The sequence below is a fragment of the Harpia harpyja genome, chromosome Z (assembly GCF_026419915.1).
Source record: "Harpia harpyja isolate bHarHar1 chromosome Z, bHarHar1 primary haplotype, whole genome shotgun sequence".
In the NCBI taxonomy this organism is placed as follows: domain Eukaryota; kingdom Metazoa; phylum Chordata; class Aves; order Accipitriformes; family Accipitridae; genus Harpia; species Harpia harpyja.
In genome coordinates, this window is record NC_068969.1 from 103,715,089 (window position 1) to 103,733,063 (window position 17,975).

At 44.3% G+C, this 17,975-nt stretch overlaps 1 protein-coding gene across 2 annotated transcripts; it reads left to right on the plus strand.

Moving 5' to 3' along the window:
- The first annotated feature begins 373 nt into the window (after window positions 1-373).
- On the plus strand, window positions 374-10,218 carry CAPSL (calcyphosine like). Of its 2 annotated transcripts, none has more exons than XM_052778895.1 (5): window positions 374-623; window positions 4,577-4,713; window positions 5,558-5,735; window positions 6,585-6,794; window positions 9,054-10,218. In XM_052778895.1, exons 2-5 carry the CDS (start codon window positions 4,577-4,579, stop codon window positions 9,153-9,155), a joined length of 627 nt encoding a protein of 208 aa, XP_052634855.1. In that variant the 5' UTR covers window positions 374-623; the 3' UTR covers window positions 9,156-10,218. The 2 variants fall into 2 exon arrangements, with proteins under 2 accessions (XP_052634855.1, XP_052634854.1); XM_052778894.1 differs by lacking the exon at window positions 9,054-10,218 and adding an exon at window positions 8,837-9,006.
- The last annotated feature ends 7,757 nt before the right edge of the window (window positions 10,219-17,975 follow it).

Consider the following 17,975-nt stretch of genomic DNA (forward strand, 5'->3'; position numbering starts at 1 on the left):
GTTTTTTGTGAAACACAGTCGACAGGCTTTTGCTTATTTTCTCCTATTGTGTTTTGAGTAAAGGATTGAACCAGCAAGTTTTTTCAACCCTATCAACTACGGAGCAGAGAACCGTGTTATCAAAACATAGCCATGCCCAACGCTGGCATGGTGACGCTGCACCCTCCTGCAGGCATCCCCAGGCATCGCGGTGAGGGGCAGCACGAGGTGTCTCACACTCTCTCCCCCCCAGCTCATGTGGGTAGAGAGGAGAAGGAAGGCATTGATTTAAAAAGAGATTAAATAAAAGGACTCTTGCAACCCAGTGGCAATCGCCCAGGGAAGCAGTGTAATTGCAGGTTGGGCCAGCCCCAGCCACCAGTGTCACCTTGGAGACTGGCTGGTAAACTCCAGGCCTCCCAAAAAAGCGGGGGGGCAAGGCAGCAGGGTGTGTAAACAAGTAAACGGAGATGAAGAAGGAAGCTCTGCAGTGAACCCGCAGCCCTGCGTCCCCTCCACTTGCCACCTGAGCCCAGCCAGATCCTGGGAGGGAGCGGTGAGGCAGGTGGGGCACAACGCCGTCCCAGCCCCCCAACACCTCCCAGGTCCTGGGTGGAAAGCCCAGGTGCAGGATAGCATTGCAGGTAAAGGATTTTCTCTCTTGTTTGCTAGCTTGCAGTGAGCTTCTCCGATCAGTTGAACTTGCGGTTCAGCCAAGAGTAGGTTTTTTTTTTTATATGCATACATCATTATATACATATTTTGCAATATATATATATATATATGCGAGATATATATAATATATCTGCAAAATAGCAAGAACAGTAATGCCCCACCTGCCAGAAGATGGGAGCTGGATGATGCTGGGGTTGGTGGAGAGGCAGAGGGAAGGCCGCTACAGAGGGATCAGTGGGGCTGGGAAGCCAGATTTTTAAGGAGATGTTTAGATGTTTGCCAGATACTCATGCAGTTTTCATGCTTTTAATAATTCAGTGAAATTATTAGGAATAAACCAAATGTGTGCAATTGGTCTAGGCCACTTAGTCTATTCCCAGACTCTGAAATCTTCTGCTCAGGGGTGGTGTGCGACACACGTTTGGCCAGGGCAGGGGCTTTCAGGAGCCTATGATAATCCAGAGGCTAGTATGGGTTTCTGCCTGCCACACTGGGGTGTTTTTCAGGATTTTCACAGGAGGCTCTGGGGCTCAGTTTAAGGATAACATATAAACGAATGGTGCTGAGCTTAGATTAAATCTGACTCTTCCCATGTTTAAGCCTCAGGTTTAGAGGGATGCAAAGGGATCTGGTTGCTGAACAGCCTAAGGTTCTTCTGGAAAATCCCAACCCAAAATTTCAGTGTTTGTATTTGTTAAGAAGAAATGCAGTCATTTCTGTTCAGCCTGTGCAACACAACATTGCCCATAGAAACAAACAATGCTGAGAATGTGGGGTATTGTAATTGCTCGTAGCCCAGGCTGTTATGCAGAACAAAACTCTATAGCATTCAGAATTAATTTAACCAGCCCCTTTTTCATTTCACCATGGGAGACAGCTGATGATCTTGGAAGGTATGTAAGAATTAAAAACATGCAAAATTATGGCTATGACCTTTTCTTGTTTTATTAATACATAAAACATTTGTAAGGTATACAGAGAACTGTTATATTCAGGAAATCCTGACTGTATTTTTAATTGCTTCACATTATCCAAAAAGGGACAAAAGCAAAATGAAAAGAGAGGAGACAGCATGTGAATCACTGTGACTCCTCCATCGTTGCTCCGATTCAGAACCTGTTTTCTTACAAAGCAGTATTCTTAACAGCCTAGGAAGAGTTTACCTCTAGCTTAAACCAGCAGTCAACAGAAATAGGGAAGTAGTAGATGTGTTACTATGGACCAGGCTTGTATGTAGTAGGGTTTCTATATAACTGCTTTTCTGTATTTGTTGAATGTATAGAAAGGATTCTCAAACGCATACTGCTATGTGACACAGGAAGCCAGGTAATGTCTAAGAGGCTTTACAGTAATGTGTAAGTGCAATCACTTTACAAATAGACTTTAATTGCTGACTTTTGTATAACAACATGGTGTTGGTGATTTTGTTATTGAACATTACAGAGAATGGAGATTTGCTATGAGCAGCAGAAATATTTACTATTAGTGTTTTTAACCATGATACATGGGGGAAAAAAGGGAGTATCTCTGCCAATGGCATTAGTGAGATTATTAGAGTGCTCTGTCCCACTTCAAAAAGAACACTAGAAAAAACTGGAAAAGTTCAGGAACAACAGCAGAATTATCTAACATCTGGAGACTCATTTTGTAGCAAGAGTCCTAAGCTCTGTCTAATTACTTAGCCAAAGAGGGTTTGAAAGGGACCTTCAGATGTTCACATCTGGACAAATTTTTAATAGGTAGCTCTTTAATATAGTAAAAGAAAGTAAACCAGCATCTAATGATGGGGGTAATTCAGACTAGAAACAAAGAACATATTTTAAAAAGAAAATTATTCAATGCTGGAACAACTTAGCCTACAGATGGTGAGTTCTCACCTAGAAATTCTTGTAGTGTAGAGCAAGCTTTGTACTTACTGCAGAGGTAACTGGGGATTGGCCAGTTTCAGTGGCTTTTACTGAGGTACAGGAGATCATAATAGATACCATATCAGATGATCCCTCCCTAGCCTCAATTCATGAATTTCTCTGCAATGATTATTTGATGCGGATTGCAGTTTACTGGAAATGCCTCCACGGAACCCAAGGCAAAGAGCTACTGCACTCTTTGCATGGTGTGTGTTTGTGTAGACTTTTGCAGTGTGCAGTGGAGATGAATTATGTCATCATTGATCTCACTGTTTATAGATCTATATAAATACATAACATAGTATAGAGGCATACTGCACAGTGCTATGCATGCGTTATGCATTCTGTATATAGTTGCATAGGCTTTATATAAGCTATAGTACATAATTATACAATGCAAATATTGTTTGCAGTGTGTTTATGTAACTTCACTGTATTTTATATTCTTACCAGCTAAACACCTCCCCTTAAGGACAGGTCATTGTTTGCAGAAAACATTTTTGACTGCTGATCTCACATAGCTGTAATGTCTTTCTGGTCACTTGTTAATGAGTTCCCAGAAGAACTTTGCTCATTCTGGCTGAAGCTGGCTGAAGTAAAAGCTGAAATGGTCTCTTTTCTCCCACTCTAGACTGCTACAATAAGCTAGTACTGAAGCCATTTGGGGCAAAGAAAAACATTTTATTTTTCTGTTTTTCCAAGCCCAGCTGCTGTTGTGTGAAGGGGTTGCAAAAGTCAGCACATGTGACATTACCAGCTGCCATAGCCAATGCTCTGTAGACAGAAGTGGAGTAGTTAAGATGAAACAGTTTAATTCCATGTTTCTCAGAAGTTTTGTCTGACTGTTTCAATTCGCACTTCTGCACATGCAATGACAATGAGATTGGAAGTGCAATGTGCACTGACGATGCTTCACAGGGCTGCCCACCTTCTTCATCTCCCCATCCCAGAGCACCCACAGCAAAGCACCAAATGCCCTCTGAGTGAAGAGCTCTGCTGTAACTCAGCCCAGCCCTTCTGTGACTCTTTCGTGCCCCGGTCTTGTGATGCTTTAAAGGCTGGAAAATATTTTGGGGGCCTTCGTGATCTGCACACCCAGCAGCCAGGCAGTCATGGCCCTGAGCATGTGCCCAGGAGCCAGGATTCAATGTGCCCCTGAAATGTCAGTACGGGCATGGGCAGCCCTGGTTCTCTTAGCACTAGGCACACACAAATAATCCCTGTGTGAGAAGGACTGACCCTCTGCCAGCCCGGCCGTGCTGTTCTTGGTGGTTGCTCTTGCAGTGCTGCAAGTCCATGGGCTGGTTTTCCCACTTTTTGTTCTACTGTCTTCCTCTGAGGGAAGGTGGAAGCCTTATGTGACTCTTGGCAGAGTCCTGAAATCCTGGGGTGCTAAATGCTGTGCAAGTTTGAGGTATTAATGTGTTCTGCAGTTGCGTTAAAATAGTACAAGTTGTCATTTGTAGGCGAGGTCCGGTCTCGGGGTGATCACTGTTGCTCAGACATGCAATGGGAGAAAGCCCTGCTCTGGAGAATTAAGACTATGGTGGAGCAAAAGCAAATGTAAGGAAAAGGTCCTCACCCGGGACAACTTTTGCTGTCACAGCTCTACCTGTGGGCAAATGCTAACTGCAAACCTGGCCAGGCTGAGGAGGCTCGGCAGGGCTGCTGGGGATGTGGAGGCAGCAGTGCTCTCATGGATGTGTCCACCAGTTTTCACTGTGTTTGTACACTGTAGGCAGCAAATTCTTACCCACACTTCCGTACTTGATCTGGGTTAATCACAGGGTGGTTAGCTGAGCTCTCCTTTCAGGGTTGGTGGCCCATATTGGCAATTTCCCTTTCTGATAGAAGGACATAAGGAAAACGAAATCGAGGGTCAGAACAAGTCCTCATGAGAGAGTTGCCAGTACCTTGCAAGTGAGGGGTTTGGCGTGCTCCATATACTAAAGCATGTTCCAGCACTCTGCCTTGTGTATGCAAATCAACGCCGTACGAGCACTTTGGTCTTCCAGATGCCGGGCACAGCAAGGCATGACCGAGAGATGGCAATCCAGGCCAAAAGAAACCTCTCTAAAACCACTGACCCTGTAGAAAGACTTCGCCTGCAGTGTTTAGCAAGGGGATCTGCAGGCATCAAAGGACTTGGCAGGTGAGTCTAAGAAGTCAAATCCAGTATTCAACCTGATAGTTTTAGCTGCAGGAGGCTCATGGGCTAAGCAGGGACCAAAACTTGGGTTTCCTGGTTCCAATGCAAATGCCACAACCCACAGAGCCTGGGCTTGGGGCTCCCGTGTTTTGAGAGACAGGACTGACCTGCTTGCCTGTTGAAGGACCGAGGACTGTGAATCCCTCAGAGGAAGGTGCTTCCTTGTGACGCAGAACAACTCCTGCTAGGGAGCGAGGGGGAACATAAACCATATCTCTCTCTTTGGTATTTTCTGTAATTATCTCAATACCGGGGACTTTGTGCTTCCTTTCCTTTGGGGTGTGGTTCCCTTATGTGTAATGGTCTATTAGCTGTCTAGTTTATGGGAGGCGTCTAGACTCCTTCTGCAGTCACCCTGAGAGTATGGGTCACTGCACCGCTAGGAAAGGGGAGCTGCATCACACCCCAAAACCCCTCCTGGGCCCCATAAAGCACAGGGGGATCCTCGGTGAGCAGCTGGAACTTCATCTACACACCCAACTTTTAGACCACTCAATGTATAAATAGGAGGACTCCTTCAGTTAAGGCAGCCTTCACCTCATTGAACTTCAGCTGTGTAATATTCAGGCACCCAATCAAAGCAAGTAATCTCTGCTGTCAATAAGTGTGTGTGGGGGTTGTTGTTTGGGTTTTTTTTCCTCTCTCTTTTATTTTTTTTCTCAGAAGACTGTACAAAGGGGAAATGTTACCTCAGTAAGGTGTCCATGTGCTCTGGCACTGTGCTAAACTGCTGCAGCATTCTGCAAGTTATCCTATGCATTCTGCTCAAATGGCAAATTTTCCACAGAGTATTTCGCATTATGGATGATGACAACAGCAGGACCCTTGATTTCAAAGAGTTTGTGAAAGGACTAAATGATTATGCTGTGATGATAGACAAGGAAGAAGCACAAGCGATTTTCCGGATATTTGATAAAGATGGCAGTGGAACAATTGATTTTGATGAATTTCTTATTACACTGAGAGTAAGTCTGGGAATTTATGTTATTAGTTAATTATTAGTTATTAGTGTTATTTCTTCATTAAATGGAGAAAAAGCTCTGATTTGTCATTAGCTGAACATGAAACACAGCACTTTTGTTCACCTTAGTAACTAGCAAAGTCTCAGCTCTATTTAAAAAGTCAGTAACTCTTGAGAAGTTAAAATATTCTATTTCCATCTAAATATGAAACAACACCTCTGTGGGTGAGAGAACTCAGAAGCCAACACGTCTCTGCAATTTATTGGCAAGGTGTAATAGAATAGAATAGTTGCAAAAAAATGGCTGTGATTTTTTTTTATGAATTGCTGCCTTGATTTAGGTACCTAAATTCCTATATTGCAATCTGGGTACCTGTGTGGTTCAGCCCATTAATCTCACTTCTTTGTCCATCATTTTATGGTGCATCTCCTTATAACATGAACTAATCCAGTGGTGGCTTTCCCTAATCAACTACAGTGTGACTGATTTTGGTTGGAGCCTCTTTGCTCTGCTGAAGTCTAAACAATTAAGAAAGAAAATAATTAGTGCTTAGAGTAATTAGTAATTTCTTATTAGAAATATTTAAAATGGGTAGAATAGAAAAGTGTTCTTGGTAGCATTTTCTCTCTTATTGTCCATTTACTACCATATTTTTAGACACTGAAAAGTCTAAATCACACTGCTTTTTGTGATGTATTGCCCTTCCTAGCTCATGGACAGTGTAGACTGTCAGCAGTTTGTTGTCCCAAGTACCTTGAAATAGGTTAAGTATTAACAACAGCAGTTACTTGAATTTGGAATGAGGCAAGTAGTTGGCAGAAATAAAATTATTCTGTTAATATTTCTTTACAGCCTCCCATGTCGAATGCAAGAAAAGAGATCATCATGCAGGCGTTTAGGAAGTTAGATAAGACTGGAGATGGTGTCATAACGATTGAAGACTTACGGGGGGTGTATAATGCAAAGCATCATCCCAAATACCAAAATGGAGACTGGACAGAAGATCAAGTTTTTAGGGCCTTTCTGGATAATTTTGATTCACCCTATGACAAAGATGGGAAGGTAAGTGAAACACTTCATGTGAAGCCATAAAATCACCATCTGACTCAGCATTTGATTTAAATTATTAAATGTGAGAGTGATTGCAGTACCAAACATTCATTTGCGTCACATTTATGGGGGACAGTAAAATGGATGCATAACCTCTGCGTAGGTCTGTTGGCGAAGCTTGCTTATGCATTTGGAGGCAAAGGGGCTCTGCAGGAGTTGCAAGGGTAGATATAAGATTGCATTTACAGGCTTGTAGCCTTAATGCTCTGCTTTCATAGGTTACTCTTAAGTATATCTTCAGACTAACCCACACGATTGCTGGTTTTTAAGATCCACGTAAATTGGAGGATTTTTCACTTCTTAGGAGGATAAATACCAGGATCCAGTTCAAAAGCAAGTTCCCTAGTATGCGCAATACCTTACAGTTAGCGCCTCTCCGGTGCGTGCCATTACTGAGACACTTGACTTGGAAATCAGTCCATAATAGGGATAGATTTATCCGCAGAGAGTTGGAGGGAGGGTGGGGTTGGGGGAGCTGCCACCAGCCGTATGCCCTGAGGAGCCACGAGCTGAGGCAGGGCTGGGAGCCTTTCCTGCCCTCCGCCACGACTCTCCGGTGCAGGTGCAAAGCCTGGCACCTTCTGTGATGGACTTATGCATCTGCTTTGTAACCCTTTCCGAGCCAAGCATGCTTTGCTTCCCCTTGTTGTACGTCTGCAAACTTCTCTGGTCTGAACTTACACGTGTCTGACCAACTCAGAGGAATGGTGGATCTCTGCTGTTCACATGGTGATATTCTTAGTCTGAGCTGTTCATAATAACAAACTAGATAAGGTTTCATCAGCGCTTTGTGGAATGTCTTTAACACTTTGCACTTCTGAGGTTGCACCTGGGTTTTCATGGCTGCACTACACTGGTGGCTCCTACCTGTCTAATGGCTGGCTACTAAACCCAAATCCTCCACTTGCTTGTTTCCAACTGGCAGGCTCTCAGTTTGTAGGGAGGTGATGGGTTTTATTTCCCTTGGGCATGACTTTGCACTTGGTAGAGCTGGATTTCATCCCTTTTTCTGTTCTGTCATCCTCAGAGGTACCAGTTGCATGAGTTGCCCCCTTCCTTCTCTGCAGCAGTGGTGACATTTTGCAAACCTCAAGCAAAATGTCCCCGCTTTTTGTGCTGAGGTCATACATGAACACATTAAATGAGGCCCCAGAATGATCCTTGACAAGTTCAGTGCCTTCTACCTCATAAATACTGCAGTGTTTGAGCTTATAGAAAAGTTACTCTGAGCACCCACCTCTTGTTCAGCAATCCTCACATTAGCCCGCCCAATTTCAGTTTCTTCTGAGAACTGAATGTGACTTTCCTGTGCCTGAATCAGAGGTCACTAATGACACTGGTATGAGCTAAACACCTAACATGTTTTCGGCAGAAGTGCCTCAAGGCTAAGCATCTGCTAGAATGGTCCTCTTCACCGTCATCTTGCTGGATGCCTCTGAAATAGGCAGGGTCAGCAAAGCTTGTAATGGGTTCCTGACAGTAGGAAAGTGTACAGTGTTCACTTCTGCCCTTGTCATGTTTTATTTAGCTCTCGAATGCACAACGTGGTAGGAGTAAATATTTTCCTATGTGATGTTTATTCAAAGAATGACATATACAGTTCAAGAGTTTAGGCATCACAAGAGACGAACTGTTCGTATCTGCTAATCTGATTTTTTTTTTTTTTAATGGTCATTTTAAAACCAATTCAACCTCAAAATACCCATGAAAGGTATTAAAAAAATCTTAGGTATTTGAAAGAATGTTTGCTTCTTTATGCGAGACCTGTTTAGAGCAATGATATTTTCTCTTTAGTAGGTGGATATAAGGCTCCTAGCTGTCTTTGGTTTGCACCAGAAAGCTCATCCACTTTTATTAATAATAATGCAAAGAACGAGATTATAACATCCCTGGAAAAAAATGTGTTAAAACATTTGTCTTCTTAGGCGGCACTGATTTTAACTTCAGTTCCTGGTAAGGTTAGTTTAACTCCGCATGTTTCATTTCCATCCAAGGGTTCCTGGAGGACAAGAGCTCTTATTTCTAACAAAGAAGTGAACTTACGCAAATTTTCAGCTTCCTCATTCTTCATGTTGGATTCCTTTTCACTAGCAACAACATGAAACAGCAGGTGCTAAGTTTTATTTAGAGTTCTTCTCAATGTGTGGTTTTGACGTACAGCATTAAAAAAAATAAACGTTCATTTTCCTATTTTAAATCCTTCTGTCTCAGGTCACAACAGAAGAGTTCATGAACTACTATGCAGGAGTCAGTGCTTCAATAGACACAGATGTCTATTTTATCATCATGATGAAGAATGCTTGGAAACTCTGATCATATGATTAAAGGAGCAAGACTTTACTTCCACCTTTTGTAGGTTCCCATGATTAAGTATATGCACAACAACACACTCATTTTCCATAACAGCTTGCAGTAACTGTGCCAATTACAGTCAATCTGCAGAAATAATTCCCAGATGCTTCAGTAGGCTAAGCCTCAGGGGATCAGAGCATAATCAGAGAGCAGATCTGGTATCCAGCCACTCTGCAGATCTGTCCCTTTCCTCCCTGCATCCCTGACATGTCTTGTCTTTTCTGAGGCAAGCTGCTCCTTTCTTCTCAGACATCCACAGTATCTCCCTGCGGCTCCTGAATGTACACCCTCCTCCAGTGTTAGAGACACCTCTGTTTGACAGAGGGTGCAACAGGGGGAAACCGAAATATTCTGGAAGGGTGGTGGTCTGGGGCAGACTATTGTAAATGTGAGGAAGCCTGTACCAGGAGGGTCACATAGCCCTCTCACCTGTAGCACTGCAGCATCTCTTGGCTTCTTGGGTCTCACTTGTGGGACAGAGCAACTGCTCAGCTCTCTGTTGGGAACACGTGAGTTCCCAGTGCTGGGAGGCTGGAGGGAGAAACAAGTCAAGAAGGGGAGGCACAGACCAGAATAAATGTAAAATGCTCTTTAAAGGTCTGTTTTCTCCCTGGCTTACAACTCAGCACACAGGCATCTTTCCTAGGCATGCCTTGTTTCAAACCTCTGTGGGCCTGCTTATAGCTTTTTTCCCCTGCTTTGATTTCTTTCTTTTTGTACTGTGAGATGATCTCACTAATATTTTTCTTTAAAGGGCATGTGTGCGTTACAGTATTTTCTTCTCACTGTTCCTGGAACATTTACTGGTCTGGTAGCTGTTGTCTCTACACACCTACATTGAAAGTTGCTTACTACTTTTTGTATTTATACTGGCTTATGATCAAGCTATGCCTTCAGGGAACTTTCTGGGAACTCAAAAACTTGTAACATTCTTGTCTTGTCATCTTCTGTTTCTGATGCTGAAAAAAGGATGGGAACCTGCCCTTCTGGTCACACCAATGAGGCCGTCTCTATTCTGAGATCTTCTGTTCTTTCCCTATACACAGAATGGGAAAATGGTGCACAAAAGAAACTGTAAAAAAAAAAAAAAGGAAAAGAAAAAAGAAGGGGGGTAGGGGTGCTGTCTAATTACTCCTGCCTTGATTCCTTTTTCTTTTTCTTTTGTCTTCTTCTTTCTCCTTCTCTCACATCATTGTACTGCTCTCCCAGACTGAGATGATGCTGCTGTAGCAAAGAGTAAGTGGCTTGTGTATGGCTGCATTTGCTCCGTTTCAGGCTGGCAGCCAACTGAAAACAGTATAGGCTTATAGTCTGGACTTTCAAAAGAGCTTGACTGTTGAAGTCTCAGGTCTTACTTAGCCTGGGCTGCTAACAGTTCAAACACTGAAGTCCTGAGTGCTTGCTGCTCTGGTCCTGTGCAAACTCTGCTTTTGTTTTGTCCGGCTGTGATCTCGGTACAAGCAATAGCTGCTTGAAATTCCTTAGCAAAGGCTGTGCAAACTCAGTTACCTTCTTTGATCTGTAAGCCTCCAGAAACCTGCATACTGGCTGACACTGGAAACTGGTGGAAGAGTCTCTTTATGATTGCCATTGATCATAAGAGGAGCCTTTATGTACTGCGATGCTACTGAAGTGCCAACATACCTTATATGAAAAACAAACTTACTATCAAATAGAGGCTGTACGTATCCTGGAAGCTTGAGTAGAATCCATTTATTTCTCATTTATTAATTGACTCCACAATAAGGTGTCATGTTATCTGTCTTCTGTGTTTCAAATAAAAAGAAATTAATGTGAATGGACTGTGGGAATCACAAAATGAAAAAAACTATTTCCTTCTGACATGCTATCTCATGTCTTCACACCCCACAGCGATCTGTTGTGCTAACATTTAATCAAGTGCAGTGGAAGTTTTAATCTGAATAACTGCAAACAGTTTGTCTTTGTAGTGCTAATGCTTTCTGATTTTACTTAGTCCCAAATGCAATATACCTTTTTGGAAGGGAGGAGTGGTACTGGAAGCAACTACACTTTTTTAAAACCAGCAGAAGCCTTGTCACCAGCCGCCAGGAGCCTTAGCCTAAGCCTGTGACAGCTGGGGAGAGCTCAGTGCTCCAGGATGAGATTTCTGCACTGAGCTTGACTAATGGGGTTTTGCGTGGGGACCTGAAGGATGTGAAGCAGGAGAGCTCAAGCCCCCTTGTCCTGCTGGGAGGGCTCAGCACCCACCTTGCAGGTGAGAGCCGCAACCTGGTGCCTTCAGAGCGGCTCCCAGCTCTTTGGGTCTGCTTGCGTGCAGACCTTGTCACTCACTGGATACGTTTCTCGGCATCAGGAGGATGTTTTTCACAATGCACTCATTTTAAAATTTGTACGGGGCGTGTTTCCAACAGCTGGTTTCAGATTCCTTCAAAGTCAGTGCCAAAGTTTCCTTTCACTTCTGTGGGAACAACGTTGCTCCTGGAGCAATCTGAGAAAAAACTCGTAACTGCAGAAAAGGCACAGGGCTTTCAGGAAAAAGAAATAATCTGGGAAAGAATAACATGTGATTTTTTACTTGTAATTAGATACTGTAGAACGCAAATTGGAATCTGTGCTGTAAGAAAGGTCATTTGATTCATATGTGTGCAAATTCATGGAACAAACACAGCCATTGCATCGACTGCTAGGTAGGAAAATCTCTACTAGGAGATATGCAGCCATAATTGTTGGAGAATAACCCAGAGATTTAGAATAGTCTGACTATTTTGTGCAAGATGTATTTTGTATATATCAAATTAACAAGTAAGGCTGTAATCAGAAAGGCACACAGCTGGCATTTGTAGAGTAAAAGGACACCGTGGAACAGTTAAGCCCTGGTGTTTTGAGGATGCTTCGTGTGCATTACCAACTTGGCAAGAATACTCAAGGTCCGCCAGAGAGAAAATAAATGTTAAGGGTAATTGGACCTAAGAAACGTAGGATATGACTGATAAAAAGAAACATCCCACTCCAGAAGGTGCCAGAGGCCAGATAATTGCCAAAGAAGCGTGAACTAGGAGAGCAGTAAAGGTGGCACGGGGAGATTGTGACCACTGACTCAATTCAAGGCTGGAAGGACTTGCCCCCCCCCACCTGCAAGAAGCATGTGTGCTAATTTACATAGCAAGCGAGGCTAATTTAAATAAAACTGACCAATAGTAGGTGAGAGGGTGAGTACTAACCAATGAATGTAAATTTAGGTGGGTTTTTACTAATCATGTAACAATAAATACATTGTTTTTCTTTGGTGTGGTGTGCTAGCTTTGTGGAATTACCACCTAGCATCCATCTTTGTGCAAATATGAAATAAATAACATCTCTCCTGAGTGTGATTATTGGCTCGTTGCACACCAGGAAACGAATCCGCTTTTCAGACAACATAATGACACACTGGGCACACACACCCAAGATTCAGTGGAAGCAATTTGCAGAGGTAAAAGGCAAGTTAAAGGGATTTGAACCAGACATGAAGGAATATCAGGGCTAACAGCGGGTGCCCAGAGCCGCCCTGTAGTACTTCACTGTCCCTGTCTGCTGAGGCTGCTGGACTGTGATCTGGGAGAGCCAAAAATGAAGCTCAGGCACCCATGTTCAGCTGCAGGCTGCCGTGTGCTGGTTACAGACCCAGCAGATGCTAGAGAGAGATGGTGATGCAGGCTGTCCTGCCAGTCTGTGGTTGCACAGCGCACAAGGCAGATACTGGGAGATAGGTGGCAATGCACGCGATCATATCTGGCGCTACCATCAAGATTGTCAGATCTTGGTTGGTGCTTCATGTTCGAAGCACTATTTCTTCTTTCTGATTGTGCTACAGATGCTAAACAGGATGGCATAAACCATAGGAACATCTGAGTCTGCAGGGCTGTGGGCCAATACCAGAGGCGAAGGTTTTGCCTGCACCTTGAGCTCCAGCCTACCCCGTGGCACAGCGCCTTGTCAGGGCTGAGCTCTGCCCTCGCTGCCAGGCAGCACCAGGACCATGCTCCAAAAATACTAGTGGAGCCCTGCGGTCCCTCATAGAGGGAAAAGGCTCCCTTATACCTCCCCCAAACTCTGCTCCAACCTCTACCTCTGTGACCCCCCTCCCGAGAGAGCACAAGGCACGGGGGCAGAGAGGCAGGGGACAGCCTCTCCCTCTGGTGTGTTCCCTGGGGAAAGGTGGCACTCCTGCAGCATCCTTTAATGCATTCTGGTTTTGCCCCTTGTGTACTTTTGTGGCTTCATGCTTTTGTCCTGAGGGGGAAATTTTTGGCTTGATGTGGTCCAGAGCTGTTGTTCAGCTCATGTTCTCTCCCACAGCATAGATTTCTGGCTCCAGCAACAGAGTTTTAATGCAAGCCTCACTCACTGGCATATATTCTTGAAATTAGACCACAAGGTATATTCACTGACCTGATTCATTTTGTTGGTCTCCTGCGCACATTGCTGTATGGAAGCTGACTTGCCTTTATGTAACAGCTTTTACACGGTACTGCCCCAAACCTCTGCAGCCGCAAGGGCAGAGCAGAGCTTTGCCATCCCAGAGCTGGGCTCTGGGCCTCTGCTGTCACCAGCTGGCAGGAGAAGCAAGGCCGGTGATTTTGGTTATTTTTGCCTCCCAGCTCCTATCTTCCACACTGCGACAGCAGCAGCAGCAGCAGCATGCTCAGCTTTCCCCGGTAAAACAGATAACACCAAGAGCAACCTGCCGCTGTTGGCACCTGCCCGCTTTCTATGACTTTCACTATGATTATAGCCCATCCTGTTTCTCTAGAAATCCTTTCTCATAGCCAGCTCAGGAGGAAGGCGTGAGCAGAAAACAGGTTTCCTAGTGAGCTGTACAGAACGCCAAGTCCTCAGGTAGCTGAGAGCAGCCTTGGTATTTGAAGCAGCCCCTGGCCATACCGGTTTGCCCCAGCTGAGTTTGAAGTCCCCGTGATTTCAAAGCGAGCACTGGTTTTGGCTCTACCACCTCTTCAGCTCTTACACCAAGAGATGCTGTGGGAGGTGGGAACACTGTAGGATGCAAAAGCTTCAGCTCACAGGTTTGCAGCTGTCCCCAGGTACGACAGCCCTGTCTCTGCTGAAACCTGGACCCAGGCTTCATCCCAGCTTACGACATTGCCGTTGATCCCAATGGGAGCTGCAGCTGGAGAATGGGGATGGGACCCAGACTTCATTGAATGTCTTGGCAAGCAGGAAAAATGAGAAATAAAGGAAGCACAATGTTTTGTGAAAGTTAACTCAAGCCTAGTTTTCTGTGGAAAAGTAGAGATTGTAGTAAAATGTGAGCAATGTTTATTTTCCAGAGATAAGTCGGTTCTTTTTTTTCATTGAAAACTTGATGTTTTTGCCGAAAGCTGGAATTTATTGGTTTTTTACTTTCAGCTGATATTTTGGCATTCAAAGGGTACTGATTTTTTTCTTTCAGATTATGTACATTTATGGAAAAAAATTAGCAGATTGCTTTAGAGAAGCTCTGACTTTGTGGCATAGATTTATTCCTTTAGATATTTCCACCAATGCATTTCTGCTTTGTTTCTCATTTTTTATTGCTTGACTAACTTTTGGGGCTTTTTACATTCATTTGGTGATGGTGCTAATGTTGAACTAATCTAATTTCCTTGTGACATCTAAGTTACACAGTCAATATTTACTAATAACCGGAATAACTTTTCTTATATTCATTTTTCAAAGACATAGCAACAGCTCTGTCTCCCAGAGCAAGAAGCTCAATCCATTGACCTCAGTGTCATTGGGCCAAATGCTGTGTGAGAGCTTGCTGCAGCCACACATCCTAATGTCAGATTAGGACAGTCTGACCTAAAAATCAGACTTCTCTGGAAGTTGCAAAAGAATTATTTGCAAATACGGAGATGTGTTACATAAACATCTTGCTTTGGGCCACAGTATATGGCCATCACACATTGTAAACACTGTTTTTCTCATCCTTAGGTTACAAAAGATGAATTTTTGAACTACTACTCTGGAGTCAGTGCTTCTGTGGACAGCGATGCCTACTTCATTTTAATGATGAAGAAATCCTGGAAACTCTGACTTTTGCTTTCACTTGCCCCAATTTCTCTGGGACCAGAGACTATAAAGAAGTGAAACACTGTTTAGTTTGTTGCAGGTTTGATTTTTTTTCCCCAGTTCCCGTCTGAGCAGCGTTTTCAGAGCTACATGATTTGATGACACCAGCAAGTGTCCCAGGGCTGGACTCTGACATGTGGCTTCATGTTTCAACAGGTGGCGCTTAGAAGCCAAGGAATAGCCAAGCCTTACTGAAATACAGAGCTGCCGAGCGAGCAAAGAGGGGGGGATGAAAGAGCAATTGCATTTCCTGGTATCTTCAGTTGTTTTCTTGTGTGTCTGTACATTAGACTTGTTTTGCCAATGTCCTGTTACACACAGGAGTGCCAATTTGGGGGGCTTCATCGTCACAGGAACTGTTTGACTCTAAAACAACTCTTCACAGAAACGGCAGGTCTCCCTTATGTTACATTTTAGCTGGTTTTAAAGGATAGCTTCAGAAACCCACAACCAAAGAGGTAACCAGCTTGAGCCAAAAGCTTATTGACTAAAAACCTGCTGCTGTTTCCCCCAGGGCTGCAGCACTGCAGTACTGCTGTATAAATACAGGCCTTCAAGTCAATAAACACTTGCTAAGAAGCCTAGAAGGGGATGAACTCCTGCCCTGCAGAAATACCCTGCCAGCATCGCCAGGTCCCTTGCTGCCAGAAGGGACGGCTTGGTGGTCAGCTTGTGCCTGCCTAAAACTGCCCCGAATTCAGCCACGTGTCCCTGTGGCAGAGGTGGCAGGGCCACCCCTTCACCATTTATTTCATGGCCCAGACTCCATTGCACATCATGTGTGTTTAACCATCCCTTTGCCCGAGCAGAAACAGTTCCCCTGCCTCCCCACACTTAGCTGGTCTTCTACCACCCCACTGAATACACACACCATTTTTGTGTGTTTTATCAGCCCGTCTAATGAACATGCACAAGAGGAGGAGATTTGGTAAACAAATAAATTCAGCAGGGGACAATTATCGCCCTGGGAGGTAATTAACATTTTTCAGCATCATTAAAATCAGACTGTGACTCAGTGTTACAACTGACAAAAGACTTATTTTATTTCACGGGTTAGCGTTTGTGTGCCGCTGGGAGATGTTTGCATAGTGCAAATGAGCTGTGCATAAATGAGGGGAGAAACGAAGACAGGAGAGCGGCTATGTTGTACCAGGAGCACAGAAGAGGTGCCGGAGCCTGACAGTTCCGTGTGGAGAGAGGAGAAGGCAGCTCCAGGCACGGTGTCGTAAAGTAGCAACATAGACACCAGGGTCACCAATCTCTTTTTGTGTGTGTGCAGCTGAGTATGAGCGCAGGAGGCAGAAAGTGTGGAGAAGGATGGTTGTGCTGAAGTAAAGAGGGTGCATGGAGTACGTGAAAGCTGAGCTATGCCCCTGTGCAGATGTTGAGTCAGATGGGAATTTGTGAACAGCTATGGAGGAAACTCTTGTAGAATAACTTGTAGAAACTACTTGGTCCTGACCCAGTGAAGTGTTGTCAAGACATAGCTGTGACTGTATCTTCATACACCTACTACGCATCTAAAAGCTGGCCAGGGACCAGAAGTGCTTGTGGTGCTTCTTGCTTTGGTGCATATTTGGGTTTCTTTTTTTCCAAAAGGAAGCTGAAAGTTTTTGTGTGTGTATACACCCATCAAATTTATCTTGATGGCTATAAATTTGCATATGATGTTTGGGGATGCTGATACTAAGACTGCTCAAATATTGGTACTCAGCACCTGCAAAATAGTCAGGGACCAATTTTTCCAAAAGATTTAGCTCCCACAGTTCAGGCCAGATTGTCAAAGCTGAAGGAGACTGCTAGCCTCTGCATGTTTCAGAGCAGCCTAATCCCCAGAGTTATCTTGGAGGAGCTTAGCACTTGTGAAAGTTTAGCCTAACAGGACTTGACTGAACACCGCTGTAGTGACCCCATTGTTGGCATTGGCTTGGTAGCCAAGGCAGTTGGTTGTGGTTCAATGAACAGGTTTCATGGCTGTTTCTGGGAGCCAGGGTCCTTTAGAAGGCTTAATGCTAACCTTTAACTCCCCTCTATTTGGCTGTGCTTGCTGCAGCTCTCATGGAAAGATACTCTTCTGGATAGGCCTCATCATACACCCAGGTGGATGCCTGGAATAAAGTAACCCCATGCCTGGCATGAGTTAGCCTATCTCCTCTACTAAGAAAAGCTACATTGGGATGAATGTAATTAACAAAAGGCTGCTTTGTTTTCTATTAGTTGCGTGTTTGTTAGCATTCAGCAGTGGATTAACGAAATAACATCTCTGAGGACAGAGCCTCTACAGGACTTTTCTTTACTGTACACTTTACTGTACTGCTTACGGTGCAGACTCACGGCTGCATGTGGGATCTTGGGCAAAGCTTCTGGCTCACCTGAGCAAGTACGAGCCATTGGCAGGAGATCGGGTTCACTCACCTGATTCCCAGAGCTGTTACCTCTCCTTTTTCTGGGTAACAAGGGCTGGACGGCAGTGGGAGTCAGGATGAACAAAAGCATCCCCAGTCCAAAACATAGGGACTGGAGCTGCAGAGAGGCTTCCCTGGCTCCCAGGGTGGCGGCAATGAAGGGTGGCTGATGCTTGCTGTTATCCTCCAGCCCTTTCAGACCTCTGAGCTGTCCGGATTTACTTGGGATTTATCCTGCCTGAAGCTAGGTAGAGCCCATGGGGTTATCCTACTTTCAGTGAGG

What these genes read in the sequence shown, in the direction of transcription:
- CAPSL (XM_052778894.1), top strand. Translation starts at nt 4,577, where the DNA reads ATGCCGGGCACAGCAAGGCATGACCGAGAGATGGCAATCCAGGCCAAA. An exon ending in AATTTCTTATTACACTGAGA is followed by an intron (nt 5,736 to 6,584) that starts GTAAGTCTGGGA and finishes ATTTCTTTACAG; the next exon opens with CCTCCCATGTCGAATGCAAG. An exon ending in CCTATGACAAAGATGGGAAG is followed by an intron (nt 6,795 to 8,836) that starts GTAAGTGAAACA and finishes TTTCCATCCAAG; the next exon opens with GGTTCCTGGAGGACAAGAGC.